General features: G+C 59.2%; 1 protein-coding gene across 1 annotated transcript; it reads right to left on the bottom strand.

Moving 5' to 3' along the window:
- Positions 1-695: 695 nt before the first annotated feature.
- Positions 696-1,448, bottom strand: BHLHA9 (basic helix-loop-helix family member a9; the record flags this gene model as incomplete). Its single annotated transcript, XM_080357325.1, has 1 exon — positions 696-1,448. The coding sequence occupies one exon, from the start codon at positions 1,446-1,448 to the stop codon at positions 696-698; it is 753 nt and encodes a 250-aa protein (XP_080213451.1).
- Positions 1,449-14,665: the final 13,217 nt, after the last annotated feature.

Raw genomic sequence — 14,665 nt, 5'->3', positions numbered from 1 at the left:
CTCTCTGAGCTGGAGAGAAGGGGCCGAAGGGGCCTTTCAGGTAAAATTCCCCTCCTTCCCACCAGGGCTGGGTGGGAGCACACACCGTCCCACCAGAGACACTTTGCTGCGATCAGGAGGAAACTGCAAATGGATGGGTGGGTTTTATGAAAGCCGACATCTATCTCCCTTCCTGGCAAGGGCTCACAAATCTACCAGGCACAAGCATCTGCAGCAATGAACTTAGCATCAAAAGTCCCAGGGCGCTAACATTTTGCTGTTTCTGCTCCCCTCCTTTGCTGGCAGGAGCCAGAGTGACCAGCCAGACAGCGGCTTTAGCATGATCCCCACGGTCCATCTGTCCACCCCACCCATATTAACAGCCAGTGCTCTCGTGTTGGGTTTTAAAATAATGTTTTCTCACAGAGCAAGCAAGAGAGAATAAATAGAAGTGACCATCAGCAACAGTGAGACCTCACAACAAGAAACCCAGAGCTGCTGCTTCCAGAGGACTTTCCATCTTCCTCGGTTTTCCTGCAGAGCAGAGATCCATAGCCGGGCAGCACCAGGGTCCCGTAAGGCGTATTGGGGTCTCACAGCTGAGCTCTGCATCCCGCAGTGCTTCTCTCTCACACAACACACCCTTCCTGCTCCCCCAGTTAGTCCCGCGGATGCATTACCTTCCTGGCACCGTCTTGGCGCCCCAGCCCTGCAGGTCAGTGGGTGGGGAGGCACTGCTGGTGTCCCCAGCTCTGGCAATAGCCCAGCTGCCAGGGGACCACTTCGGCCAGGGCGTCTTGCAGGCTGCCCATGTATCTCTGCTGGCTTCGGAGCCCGGGGTGGTGCATCCCGCTGGAGCAATAGGCAGGGCTGGGCATGGAGTGATCCTCCTTTGGGCTCTCATAGCGTTGAAACTGCTTCTCCGGGGAAAATGCAGTGTAGAGAGGGGACAGAGGGCAGCGTTGCGAGCCGGCGGTGCCTGCACAGCTGGGCTCCCAGGGGAACTGGGGGTGGCTGGTCTTCATCCCTGGCTCCTGCACAGGGACCCCAGCCCGGCCACGGCACTCGGAGTGGGCACAGGGCCAGCAGTGCCCAGTGCCATGCAGGGACAGGGACAGAGCTGTGATCCTGTTGATGGCTCGCCGAAGGGTAGCGATTTTGGAAAGCCTTTTGCCACCAAGGTCGTGTTTGAGGGCCAGCCGCAGGGCGTTGAAGGCTTGGTTGTAGTCCAGGATCCTCTTGCGCTCTCTGACATTGGCAGCCATCCTCCTGGCCTTGGAGCGCACCGGCCTGCTCCTCTTCCTCACCTTCATCCCTTCAGTGTCCCCCAGACAGGCGGATGCTTCTCTTCCATGGGAGACCCACAGACCCTGCCCATAGCACACCTGGGGTTCAGCCCCCCGTTCCAGCTCCTCTTCTGAGCTGTCGGGTTCTGGGACTGTGCCTTTCCCTATGGCTGCTCCGGACATGGCTGCGGTGAGGGGGAGCAGGAGAGGTGCTGCTGCGGTCCTGCCTCCTGCAAGGTGTGGGAGACACTCCCCCAGGGACACGCAGACGCCTGTAAAAACCCCACGGTGGGGCTTGTCACGTGGCTCCCTCCCGACCCTCCTCACCTGCCTGCAGGTGTGCTGCCTGCTGAGAGGCACCGGGCGAGCCCTGCCTGGCCTCTGCCCGCAGGGATGCTCCTCAGCACGGTGCTGGGCTGGGACATGGGGTACTGGTGCTGGGATGCCCAGAGCTTGCATTGGAATGCTCACAGGCCCCAGGGCTGGGAAGCACCTCCACAAAACACAGCGTGCAGTGGTTGCTTTAGTCTCTGCTAAGTGTTTGGTCACTGCAGGAGTCCCCCATTCTGCTCTGCCCTCTTCTCCACTGGACAAGCTGGCAGCTCAGCCTGGGCCAGGTCATCCTTTGGTTTTATATGGTGCCATGGGGCACAGCCCCATGGGGCATCACCATCCTGCTGCAGGGCTTGGGCTCTGCTCCCCCACGGTCGCTGGTGCTGCAGCATTTCTTTTATTTCCCAGCCAGGGGAAACTGAGGCTTGAAGTGACAAGGTTGCTGAGGAAAGCAGTGAGTCTTGTGCTTGGGCGCAGGAGAATACAAAACAACTCCTGCCTGGGCAACGGCGCTGGAGCGCTGAACTGTCTTTGAGACAGCAACTCAGGGCTGCACCCAGTGAGCTGGGAGCACCGGTGGGCAGGGAGGTCAGTGGGTGGCTGGGCAGGACCCCCCCCGGGAGCCAGCAGAGGAATGTGGGGGCTTGGCACGCCTCTGCCCTGCAGAGCAGGAAGGAGGAATGTGACAGGGGGGACTGGGGCAGGTGATAAAACAGCTAAAGTGCTACCTGCCTCCAGAGCCTTCCTGTCCCTTCCCAGCAGCGGGAGCCCGGGGGCAGAGCTGTCTGGGCTGCTGCTGCTGGGCCTGCCCAGCACTTGCTCTGGGAGGATGATGCTGAAAGCAGCTGCTTGTTCCCCGCATCCCCAGGCTGATGGGACAGAGGGACCTTCCAGGTGTGGAGGCTGCGGGAAGGCAAGGTCCCTGTCCTCCGAGCAGCACGGGGCTGCCACGTGTGTGTGCCCATCACTTCATTAGCAAGAAGTCGCCAAATAACTTCCTGTGCAAGCAGTAACACGTTGAAAAATGGCCCAGGAGTGGGTCTGACAAATTGTTGGGGTGGCTGGTGCAAAAGCAGAACCCCAGGAGAACGTGGCCCCCGCCTTGAGCCATCTCTTCCTATTTCATTGTCCCGTCTCATGTTTGATCAATAGCTACAATTAGTGGGGGGTTATTTGTCTATTGCCCTTCTCCTCTCTTGGCTCTTTGATGTCAGGGCTAATTTAGGTGCCTCTGCTGCAGGAACCCAATAAATCAGGAGCCAGGGCCTCGGGGAGAGGGGAGGACCAGGCAGCAGGACTTCAAAGGAAGGTGAAGCTTACAAACATTTTTGAGCACTCACCTGTGCTCACTATGGCCCTCTTGTTCTCCCCAGCAGCCTTCTGGCCACCCAGTCTTGCTCTGCACAGGAGCAGATGCTCCACCGGCCACTGATTTACACAGCGAGCTCTGCTCAGGAGCAAGAGGCTCTTCGGGATGCTCCAGGACAGGCACACCAGGCCCACTTAGAGACACAGCTGTCCAAGCAGGGCGCACCCCTGCTGCGAGGATGTTTTTGCTGGTGTGGGAGATCAGGAGGTGCAGTATGGAGCAGATGCAGAGGTTGCTGACCTGGGCACAGCCCTGTGTCCCAGCCGGGGTGATGCTTGGGCAGCGATGGGGGCAGAGGGCAGGCAGCAGCTTCCAGGAGCCCACCAGGCAGGGCAGAGCCCGCTGCCCCATCCTGCCCGCAGCCCCCAGGAGCTCGATGGGCAGCGCTGCTGGGGGTTCCCAGCATCTCAGCTCTGGGCAGCACTGGCCCTGCAGGGATCCAGCCCCAGCTCTTGGAAGCGGGCAAGATAAGACCATAAATCATGGGTCAGCGGATGCCACCTGCTGCCTGTAATTAGTGTATCCCGCTGGGCTGTCCCACCTTGTCCTGGATGCTTCCTATCTAGGTGCCCATTACAGGGTGGGAGGCCAGGAGGAACGCCCATCCTGGCCCTGCTCCCTCGGCCCCTGCTGATTTATCGCGGTGTGCCGGAGAGATTTATGGGCTGAGACAGGGAGTCAGAAACGTGTTGTAAGGCTTTGCTGGGCCCGTCTGCATGACAGATGATGAAAGAGCTGTAATTATCTGTCGCCATGCATAAATCAGGCCACTCATGGCACCCCCATCCTTCTCAGTCTCCATGAAGGCGTTTGACCCTCAGGGATACCCCACCTATCCAGCGTGTGTCGCATGGGATGTAGGGCACTGATGATTGCTGGGCACCTGCCCATCCTCACAGCTCTCATGGGTCCCACAGCCCAGGAGAGTGTTTTGGGTGTCTTTGCCCCATGTTTTGTGTATCTTTGCTCCTAACGCTGCTGCTGAGTTGGGGCTGTAGCTCCTGCAAAGGGACTGGGACTGGCCCCCTCTCTCCTGCATCCATCCAGCATCCCCAAACTGCCGCTGCTTCCATCTGAGAGCTACTGGGGCCATTTAGGAGCACAGCCCTCACTGGAGAGGAAATCCTGATGGTGAGGTGGCACAGGCTGGGGGGGCTGCCTGGCTCCTGGCAGTGCCCCAGCAACATCCACCAAGGCTGTGCTGGGAAGCACAGCTTTGCTGAAGAGAGACCACAGAGAGGGAGCCCACAGTGGCCCCTGGGAGCAGAGCCAGGGACTGGCACGCAGGGAGATGCCCACCCCTGTGCAGCCCCCTGCTCCTGGGTGCTGACGGAGGGGAAGGAGGAGGTGGTTATTGCGACACTGCCTGGGCCCCGTGGGTAAATAAATAGGGCGCTTTGTTCCTGCTGGGGCATGGCCAGGTGGCACAAGGGACACAGCCTTGTGAGTCATCCACAGCCACAGTGAGGGCCCTGGAGGGAGGAGGGGGAAGGCAGCTCCCCGCAGCCACACAGCTACTGCCTCCAGCACCCCTCGAGGTCCTGCACCCCAGCATCTCCCATGGCACTAGGGAACAGCTGACTCCACCCAGGGCATGGGGCTGGAAACCACCATCCTGTGGGGCAAGAGTGAATGCCCTTCCCTGGCAGCTTAAATACAGTGGGCACATACGCTGTGGCACAGAAAAACCTTACATAGGCCTTTGTCACCCACCACAGGAGTGTTTGCCTGCCCCTACACCTGATGGGAATGGGCCATCTGTTCTGAGACCCCCCAGGGCCCGCAGAGCATCACTGGCCTGAGGATGAGGATGGCCAGGAGATGGGTAGAGCTCCATAGCAAAGGCCAGGGCACACACTGGCTGGGGACACAGCAGCTCGGTGGCACAGGAGCCACCCCACGCCTTCAAGGCTCAGTTGTTCTGGCTCGGGGGCCAATTTCTTGCAGTGCGTGGGATCGTTTGTGCCATTAGCTGTCGCTTTGTTAACTGCTCTGACGCTGCCAGCACCAGACGCTTGCTCGCCTGCACAGCGTCCTCTGGGCCACGTCCCGCAACTCCTCCGGGGAGACCCAGAAATCGGGGCGGAGGAACCGAAGGTCCAAACAGCCGGGAATACAACACCCCCTCCACAGTCCGCTCGGGCTCCCAACGTCCGTCATATTAGAAGCCCGGGGAGCTCTTTCGCTGCTTCCCGGGGAGCGAGCGGCAGCGGCGGCGCTACCGGGCGCAGGTGACCCGGCAGCCGCAGCCGAGCCGGGGGGGCGGTGGCCGCGCTGTTCCCCGCCCCGGCGGGGCCGTGCCGAGGCGGGGCGGGCCGGGGGCGGGCTCCGACGTCAGGCCCCGCGGCGGCGGCGGGGGGCGGAAGGCGGCGGCGGAGCAGGGGGGGAAACTTCGGACCGGGGCGGGGGGATGGCGGCGGGCGAGGCCGTGGCGGCGGGCGAGGCGGCCCGGGCGGACTTTGCGCGGCATTGGCAGGCGGAGTTCCCGGGGGAACCGGCGCCCCGCATGGAGCTGGGCTCGGTGCGGGCCATGGAGCGGGAGCTGGAGCGCTGCCGCCGCCACCTGCGCCGCCTGCAGCGGGCGCTGGCCGAGGAGCGCTTCAAGGTGGGCTACCTGGAGGCGGCGCTGGCCCGAGTCCCCCTGCCGCCGCCGCCGGCCGTACCCGCCGCCCCCCGCCCGCCGCCGAGCCCCACCGGCGGCCCCGAGGGCAGCTCCCCGGAGGGAGGCAGCCGCGGCAGCTCCGACGCGGAGGACGCGTCCTCGGCAGGTGGGTGCCGCGGGGGTCCCGGGCCACGGCACGGCCGAGGGGGAGCCGTCCCCATCCCGCGTCCCAGGGCATCCCACAGAAGCGACGAGGGTGTCCCCAGCCCCTGTGCTATCCCCGTTTCACGGTCAAGGGCATCCCGTGGCCGAGGACACCGCCAGCCCTCGTGCTGGCCGTCCTAAGCTGCTGTGCCATGTCGGTGGCACAGTCAAAGGCACCCATACCCCATGCCATGCTGCTGCTAAGGCCATCCCGAGCCCCTGTGCCATCCCTGTCGCACAGTCAGAGCACCCTGTGCCATTGCATGGCAGAGATCTACCGGTATCCCCATCACACAACCAGGGACAATCCATGCCATCATGTGGCTGAGGCTGCCCCAAGCCCTTGTGCCATCCCCATCAAAGAGCTAATGCCACCCACAGCCCCTGTGCTGTCCCCATCCCACCACTAAGGTCACCCCAAGCCCCTGTCTTGTCCCTGTACCACTTTGGAGCACAGCCTGTGCCAAGACCCCATCATCGGGCATGTGAGGAGTGCGGTTGGCTGGCCAGTCCCCTGCATGCAGATCTTGGTGATGTGCCACTGGCCCAGGAGCAACCTCTGCGGCTGGGACACTGCAGGGGAGTCACCTCCTTTGGGTGTGACCTGGCTCACCGGGACACCTGTCCTGGGGTGACACCCTGTGATCTCTCGTGGGTAAGTCCCAGAACCACTAAAGCAGAAGCATGCCAGAGTGCTGAGGTGTCTCAGAGTGGTTCTCTGGGCGGATCGAAGGCAATATTATTTTGCAACTCGTTTTGTGGCACTGAAGGCGCAGCCAGCTAGCGCTGTCACCCGTCATGCTGCCCTACTTCCAGCGGCCTGGAAGTTGTTATTGCATCAGCTTTAATCCCTGTTCAAACAGAGTCCTGACAGCTAAGGAATGTCACTTTTTATGTTGCTAATTCTGCAGCTGACTTGAGTTAATTTTGTTCTTGCTCAATTGTCTGGGGTGGTGGTTTTTCCCCAAGGCTGTATCGTGCTGGTTTAAGATTGTCTGGCTAGCAAGCACTCTGATGTTGAACCATGCTTAATATTTAGCATAATTTATATTTATTGCATTAGTCCACAGGGCCAGGCAACAGCTCTCTTTCAGTTTCACCTTCCCAAGCTGTCTGGAGGTGAAACATCCAAACTACATGGCTGCTTTGGGTGTTGTCTCCATGCCAGGCTTGCTCACGTGCGTTTCTGCCCCTCCGCACTCAGTGGGAACATGGGAGCATGCTCCCAGCCCCATGGCAAGGACCGAGAGTGTTCCATGTGTCACCTAAAAGGACCACCCCAAGCCTTTCTGCACGTCCCCATCAGCAGGCACCCATTGTGGTTTTTGGAGAGCTGCTCAGCAGCCAAGGAGGTTTGAGTGCGTCAAAGCGACCAAGCGCAAACCTTGCACACGGATCTTGCATTTTATTTATATCTGGGTAATGCTCCTGAATATTTCCAAGCACTCAGGATTGTGCAAGACTCTCTCGGACTGGACTCGTTGAGGGAGTTTCCCTGGAGCACAGGGTCCTGGTGTTGTAACCCAGAGGGGTCCTCCAGCCCGAGCGCTGTGCTTCGAGGTGGCTGGACCAAGACCTTTGCAGCCAGTCAGGGTGAATATTTCGGGCAAAACCTTGAAATCCAGTGTTGTGTCTGCTGTGATTAAATGTGGCCTCTTCCTCCTCCTCCTCTTCCTTCCCCAAACGGGTTTCCATCATGGTCCCCAGCTCCTGTGCTCATCCAAGGAGGCAGTGTCACCTCCACCGAGCAGCCAGCTCCTGGCCCCTTGGCATGGCCAGCTCTGTGCGGGGGTTGGCTAATGGCGATGAGTTCTCCCCAGCCTTGTCCCGAGCCCTTCCCGAGCATCAGCACTTTTCTTTGTTGCACGTTATAAGGGCGCCTGTGTGCACTGAGGGCACTGACATTTAAAAGCAGAATTTGAGAGTACAGTAAAACGCGTGCGGTTGTTGCCTGGATCCCCATTTCTCTGGACAGTTCTTTAACTTAGTGCTCCCATTGTTTTCTTCTCGCTTCTCTTTATTTTTGTCATATATAATTAAGAATTCCTGACCGCGCTGCTGTTCCCTTCTCCCACCAGCAGTTCGGGTGGTGTGTAATTCGGTCGTGCTGCTCTGTCTGGGATCCCTCAGTATTTCAATGTGAATTTTGGAGCTTAACAGTGCTGTGGCTGAATGTGATCAGTCCCCAGCCATTTCACCATAACCTATGGCAGTGTTATCTGGACAGCGAACGAAGGCATGTTGAATATTATCTTTATGAGAATTACCAGAGAAAGACAGTGGTTTCCTTTAAGTAGCTTGTGATTAATCTGATTTAAAGCAAAGAAACCTGCAAAATGCCCCTGTTCACAGCTATTGCGTGAAAGCAGCGCGTGTGACAGCCAGATACATGATCCTGGCATCTGAGATAACGCCCATGCCAGCTCATCCGGGACCAACAAAATCCGAGCGTCAGCGAGCAGATGGCTAAAACGAAGCGTGGAAAGGACTAAAATTCCCTTCATCTCGGCCGTCACCTGTCCCTGTGGCCAAACACGCAGCTGGCCTCACAGCTGAGTATGCGTGGGGCTGCGCCGGGAGGTGGTCGGGGTGCAGCGGTGCTTCGCCTGGGTGCTGCCTTCATCCCCTCCCTTTTGCCGTGGCACAAGTTTGTGGTGGAGGTTCTGGTGCTGTGGGTTGGTACCCAGGAGGAGAGGGTGAGCTGAGCGGGTCGGGGGTGACTGTGCTGGTGATGGGGAGGAGTGACACGTTGATGCTTTGTGTAGTCAGGTAGTGCACACAGAGGTGGAACAAACTCGGTGTTGGGTTTCCCTGCTTTGCCCTTGGGAAGTTGAGAAAGACGCTGGCTTTGCTGTGGAGCTGGGGTGCTGCGGGAGCTGCTGAAGCTCCTCTGGAAGGCTGCTGGGTTCGGGACCCTCCAGCCTGCCCTGTGAAGTGCCTTGTGTCCCGGAGACACGAGCTCTGGGGTGGGAAGCGCTGACCTGCTGGTTCCTGGTCTATTTCTTGAAAAAGATCCCATAAAGCCTCAGCAAAAGAATAGAAAATAGTGAGCAAAGTCCAGAGTTTATCCCGGTGCGTCTCTTTCTGTTTGAGGTAGGTCATGGCATGCAAGAGGCGAAGGAGCGGCGATCCCGAAGTGGGGAGGTGCATGAGTGGGACTTATTCCTTCCTGAGACTGCATCGACCTCCTCTGTGTCCTATTTTGGGTTTTTTTGTTGTTGTTTGTTTGGTTTGGTTTGTTTGTTTGTTTTTTCCCACTGTTGGAAAGTGCTTATTTGGCTCTGAGGATGCTGAAGGCTGTTCTTCTGGCTGGGGAAGGCCAGGCAGAGCTGCTGTGTTTAATTTTATCTGCTTAGGGGAGAACAAAACCACAGCATGTGTATGTGCCTGCTGGGGACCTTTGAACCGTCTCCATCTGCTCCGGGGCCTGGTGGTGTTTTGGGAAGTGGCATTTCTTCATGAACTCCCGATGGCAGCGTGACAACAACCCCTGTGTGATGTGGAGCTGCCTCCCCAGAGAGCTGTGCTGCCCGAGCCAAGGACTGAAGGGTTAACGCTGGGGCAGATTGGCACCGTTAAAGAAAATCATAAATAAATGCAAAAGTTTGCGAGGTTGAAAAGCCTTTGAGGATAATGGAACAGTTGCTGTCTAAAAGCAAGGCTTTTAAATAAGAGCAGTAAGTGCTGGTGGCTGGAGTAACTTCTCTGTGATGGGCAAATAGTGGAGGGCTTGTACAGGAGCTGGAAGAACAAAGGGGAAAGCTGGGACCAGCTCTACCCGTGGGCACCACCGAGGTCTCTGCTCCAGCGCAGAGCTGGCAGCGGCCACAGCATCTGCTGGGTGGAGAAATGCCTCATCCTGGAGCTGGCACCCTGCGAATGGCGAGAGGATGGACACGCAGTAGGGTTGGGGTCCCTGTCCCTCTCACCGGGCAGGGGGGCGGTAAGTGAACCGGCCCTGGTGGGCACATCTGTGCTTCTGGCAGGCTGGTGTGGCTGGCCTGGCTTTCACCCGGCTTCACCCACTCTCGCATCAGCAAAGCGCGATTGCAGTGGGAATCTGGCTGTTGGCCAGCATCACGAACCTGCACCTCCTCCCAACCAGATCCTCAAAATTGGTGTGAGCGTTCCCAGGGCAGCTTCCTCCTCTCCCCCAGCATGGCTGTGGTACCCGCTCTTGTGGGCTCAGAGATGCGGTAGCATCCCTTGCATATCCCTGTGTGCCATTCGCTCCCGCTGGCTGGGTATTTGTCTGGGGCGGGTATTTGCCCCATGGCATTTGGCACAGAGACGATGCTGAGCTCCCTCAGCTCAGCAGCGTTCGGGCCGTGAGCAGCAGCGCTGCGCTGCATAGGCTGCCCCAGAGCCATGTGGAAGGGAAGGAGGGAATGCAGTTCCCCTTTTGGTGCCCGTGGCTGTGCCACTTTGGCTCGGAGGTGACCCCCCTGCCCCCCTGGGCTCAGTGCAGCAGTGGCTGGTGGTGTGGGTCTCGGTAGCAGCAGAGCACGCAAGGAGCCCTCATTTGGTGGCTACAGCCAGAAGTGCCTTCTGGGGCCTGAATACATTTGCATTGTAAGTCTATTGAAATCTGTTTGTGGTTTTGTTTGTTTTGGTTTTTGTTTTTTTCTTCCGTGGGAGGACGCTTCTGTGCAGGGGGCTCTTTGTTCGAGTGATTCCTCCTTCCCTGCTGCCCAGCATGGCCAGTGATGCCGCCGTTTGGGATCCCAGCAAATGACTCTGCTCTGTGCTGTTCAGGGCCAGCCCTGCAGCTGTCAGCAGAGACACTTTCCCCATGCTAACGGGCGAATAACATTCCCTTGGGTTAGAGAGGGGAGCCTGGTTTAGCCAAGGCAGCTCACTAAAGTGGGCATCCATCCCGGGGAAATGGCACCTCTGCCCCTGGTTCGTGGCATTGCCGGGTGTTCCCTCCCGCGGAGGTTGGCCAGAGCAGCCCCCATGAGCGCGACCGGGTCTGAGCAGCCAGGGGGAACACACGGACCTGGCTGCATCCCCACAAGACATCTTCAAATAGACTTGGCTTTCCCAATGCTAGTTACTTTATCAGTGTTTGCTAAGCAGGATAATTTGCATATGTAGAGCAGTAGCAGCAACACTTCTTGGCTGTAGCTGGGAAGCAGAGCCTGCCCAGCCCACGTAGAATCCCGAAGGACCTTCTGCAGATCTGCCCTGAGATAAGTCCCAGCTGCAAAGTTCAGGGATTGTTTGAAGATTTGGCAGATAGGCAGACCTTTATGCTCAGACCAGGGCTTTCTGCCACGGGTGGTTTTTGTTCCGACGCTATGAACCAAAACCTTTTCCTTCTCCTTTGCAAGTCCTGCAGTAGGAAGCAAACCTGGCCGAGCTGCCTTGGCAGAGCTGGCAGATAGGGCTGCAATCTCATCCATCTCAGAAGAGAGATGCACTGCGATAGCTAGGCCAGGCCTTAATCTGATATTAGAGGCTTTTTCCTGTGAGCAACCACCTTTCTTTCCTTTCGTGGTATTTTGAGAGGCCGAGGGTGTTGCTGCTGTGGCTGGCTCTCTGCCCTGCTCCCCACACTTGCTGGGGGGACATGCCTGGCTCTGGTGCTCTGCTTGGCTCCCCGAGGGCAGGAGGTTCTGAGCAGCTGCCCTGTGCTCCGGGCACCTCTCAGCCCTGCCCCGGGGCTGCCAGCAGAGCTTGGGGTTGATGCAGTGCAGACCTGGGGGTTTTTGTCCTGCAGGAAAGCGATACTGGGGGAGAAGTTTAACACTGAGTGGGACTGAGGAGCAGCATGTTCAGGACACGCAGTAGGAAGGATCTGCTGTGTTCCTTGGTTGGAAGGGTAGAAACATTTTCATTTATGGCTCTTTTCCTCCTCTGCAACCTCTGGCAAGGGAATAACTGCTGCTGTGCACCAGTGAGGGACAGCCCAGACCTCCCAGAGAGCCCAGCGGAGCGAGCACGGGAGGAGCTCACGTAACCGGGCTCTTGGCCGCGTCTCCCACTGTAGCCCTGGGCTCTGCAGCTCTGACCCTGTCCCTACCGTGGCTCCAGGACATCTGGGCTTCACCGCTCCAACCAAAGGACTTGACTGCTCTCTCAGTCCTTGTCTAACACTGCCACTTGTACAGTGTCCCCAAACCACCCTCTCTCTCCCCAGGAAAACATCTCCTTTGCCCCATGCTGGCATTGGAGGTGCAGGTTGCTCCAGAGCTGCTCTCTGGTTGCTGCAAGCCCAGGGTGCTCACCAGTGGCCCCAGTCCCAGGTTGTCACCACCAGCCCCAGCCCAGCCCTGGGCAAGCGCTGAGGCTCGTGTGGCTGTGGCTGGAGGAGCCTCTTGCACAAGAGTCCAGAAATAGTGATGCGTGGGCTGGCGAGCAGGGGCTGGGCAGATGCCAGGCAGACAGACAGACACCAGGCGGGCTGCATGGGGCGGCCAGTGGCAGGGAGGAACTGCAGGACTTGGCTTTTGGCTCTCACCACAGAGATGCTCCCATCTGGAGCTGTGCTGGGGGCGGTTGAGGGGGTGGAGAATGTGGTTGGCAGCATCTTCTCACCCAGGGCTGCTCTGTGTCGCTGTGGGTGAACCTGCTTTAGCAGGTGGGTTGGACTAGATGATCTCCAGACATCCCTTCCAACCCCAACCATTCGGTGATCTGCAGGGTGGTGGTTGCCTGGGTGTGGGTGGGTGAGTGCTCCCCCCAGCCCTGGGGAAAGGTGGGAGGTTCAGCTGCTTTGCAGGTTTTTGGAGTTTTGTTGTTGTGTGTCCAAAGGTGAAAAAAGCATGAAAACCAAAGTAAAAATAGAGCCCAGCGGTTTGGTGGGGCTGTTTTGTCCAGGCTGTGCAAGGGAATTTGCTCGGATTGGTGTATGCAACCAGATATGGCCCATCAGGTGGAGCACGTGGGTGGCTCCAGTTTGGGCATCTGGGTGCTTGGGGAAGCTTTGTAGGACACCTGCCCAGCCGGGCTCCAGGGCACTTGCCTGCCTGGTTCTCTTGGGCCTCGGCACTGCCCATGCCTGCTGAGTGGTGTCATGCTGGGGGGGTCTGGCTGCAGGAGGGCTCATGAGGGTCTGGTGGCCCATGGGTGGCTCCTGCAAGTGCTCAGCTCGTGCGCTGCCTTGGAGAAAGAGGAAGATGTGCAAAGGGGGGTTTGCATGGTGATGTGGAGAGGCTGGTGCCATGGGCAGGAGCAACCAGGGAGTGTGTCCCGCTGGGGAAAACGTGAAAAACCTCCTATGTGCACACAGAGACCTGTGCATGGAAAATTGGCCACCCTGGGGGGCCACTTGCTGCACCCATGGCTCTGTAGGCACCGTGCCAGAGCAGGAGCAGCTGCACCTTGTGCTGCTGCTGCTGCTACAGCTGCTGGTGCTACTGCGGTGCTCCCTGAGGTGCGAGCGGAGCGCGGTTTCCTGCTGTGAACAGGGCTGATGTGCTCAGCCCAACCGCTGTCACCTTCCCGGCAGCTCGCTGTGCCGATCGGCAGGGCCTGGTGCTCCAGGGGCATGAGATTTGGCTGTGGAGGGTTAGGGGGATGCTCTATTGGGATTGTAAAGGATGGAGTGGGGTCAGGCTGTGGTACCAAGCTGGAGTCTGGGCAGCAGTGAATGGGGGAGCCGCTGGGTGACGGGGACCGGAGAACACTGTGACACCGCAGCCACCCTTGGGCAGGGCTGGCACTGCCTATACTAATGGTGTGGGGACAAGGGGAGTGTCAGCACTGGGCAATGCTGCGGTGATGGTGCCCAGCAGCATCCTGTGGGGTGGCTGGGGGGGTACGCTTGGCTCCTGAAAATAGCCAGGAGTGGGGCAGGCAACCATGTGAAATGGCAGCTGAGGTGTTGCACCCTGTGCTGCTGACTCAGAGTCCGGTGACTCAGAACCTGTGCGGGCGGTGGGTCCTCACTGCACCGGGGCTGGATACAGCCCCCTAGGGAGGCATGGCTGTGCCAGGGGCAGCCATGGCTCCTCACCCTGGATGCCCGGTGTCTGTGCCCCAGCCATGCCGAGCCACAGCCTTGGCATTGCTGTGCTCTCCCAAAGTGTACCAGCTGTGTCTGAGCCCGGTGTGGACATCCCTGGGAGCAGGGTTCAGGTGGTGGCTGCACCTCAGCAGGGTCCCCTCAGGTTTCCCAGCTGGGGCGGTTGCCAGTGCCACCCGCGTCCTGGCACTTCATGCTCCAGTGGCTCTACCTTCCCCTTGTGCCTGGTGGAGCGTTATCCCTCCTGCCCGGTTCCCATCTGGTCCCGGTGCCTGGTTCAGGCTGAGCCCGTGTGGATGCGTCCAACGATATGGACAGGGGACGCTGCCCACACCACAGGGACAGGGGCAGCGGTGCCGGCACAGGCTGAACGAGGGCAGCCTCTGCACTTGAACGCTTGGCTGGTGCCCTGACATATTGAGGTTGATGACTCTGGCACTTTATATTTCCTTTGGCTACATGCAGCTGGGGAGGGTGGTTTAACCCCTGCCTGCTCATGCCCTGCTCTGCCAGCCCCCGTTGTTTGGGGCAGGGCAGCTCCTGGGGTCCTGGTTCCTCCCGTAGGAGCAGGGCCAGGAGGAACCTGTGTCGCTCAGCTGTAGTGGTTTGAGGAGCTGGCGAGGTTTTTCTGTGGAGGGGACACAGTGTCCCTGGGTCATAGAAAGGGGATAAGACCATGGTGGAAAGGGTGGTGGAGCCGGGCTCCTCCTTTCCCTCAGCTCTCCTTGAGGTGTCTTGGGGTGGCAGCCGTATTGCCCTGTGCCACCACTGTCCCCTCCTCCTCCTCCCCGGTCCCCAGACCCCTGCAGAGGGTCGGCGTGGGTGCGTGCGGGGGGATGCTGAGCTCGGCTCCCCCCGGCGAGGCAGGGGCGGGAGGCGGGACGCTGCCATTGCCAGGCAGCACCTCCTTCCCTGGGCACCCC

The sequence above is a fragment of the Nesoenas mayeri genome (genome assembly GCF_963082525.1).
Source record: "Nesoenas mayeri genome assembly, chromosome: 20".
Classification (NCBI taxonomy): domain Eukaryota; kingdom Metazoa; phylum Chordata; class Aves; order Columbiformes; family Columbidae; genus Nesoenas; species Nesoenas mayeri.
This window is presented reverse-complemented; position numbering and strand designations above follow the sequence as displayed.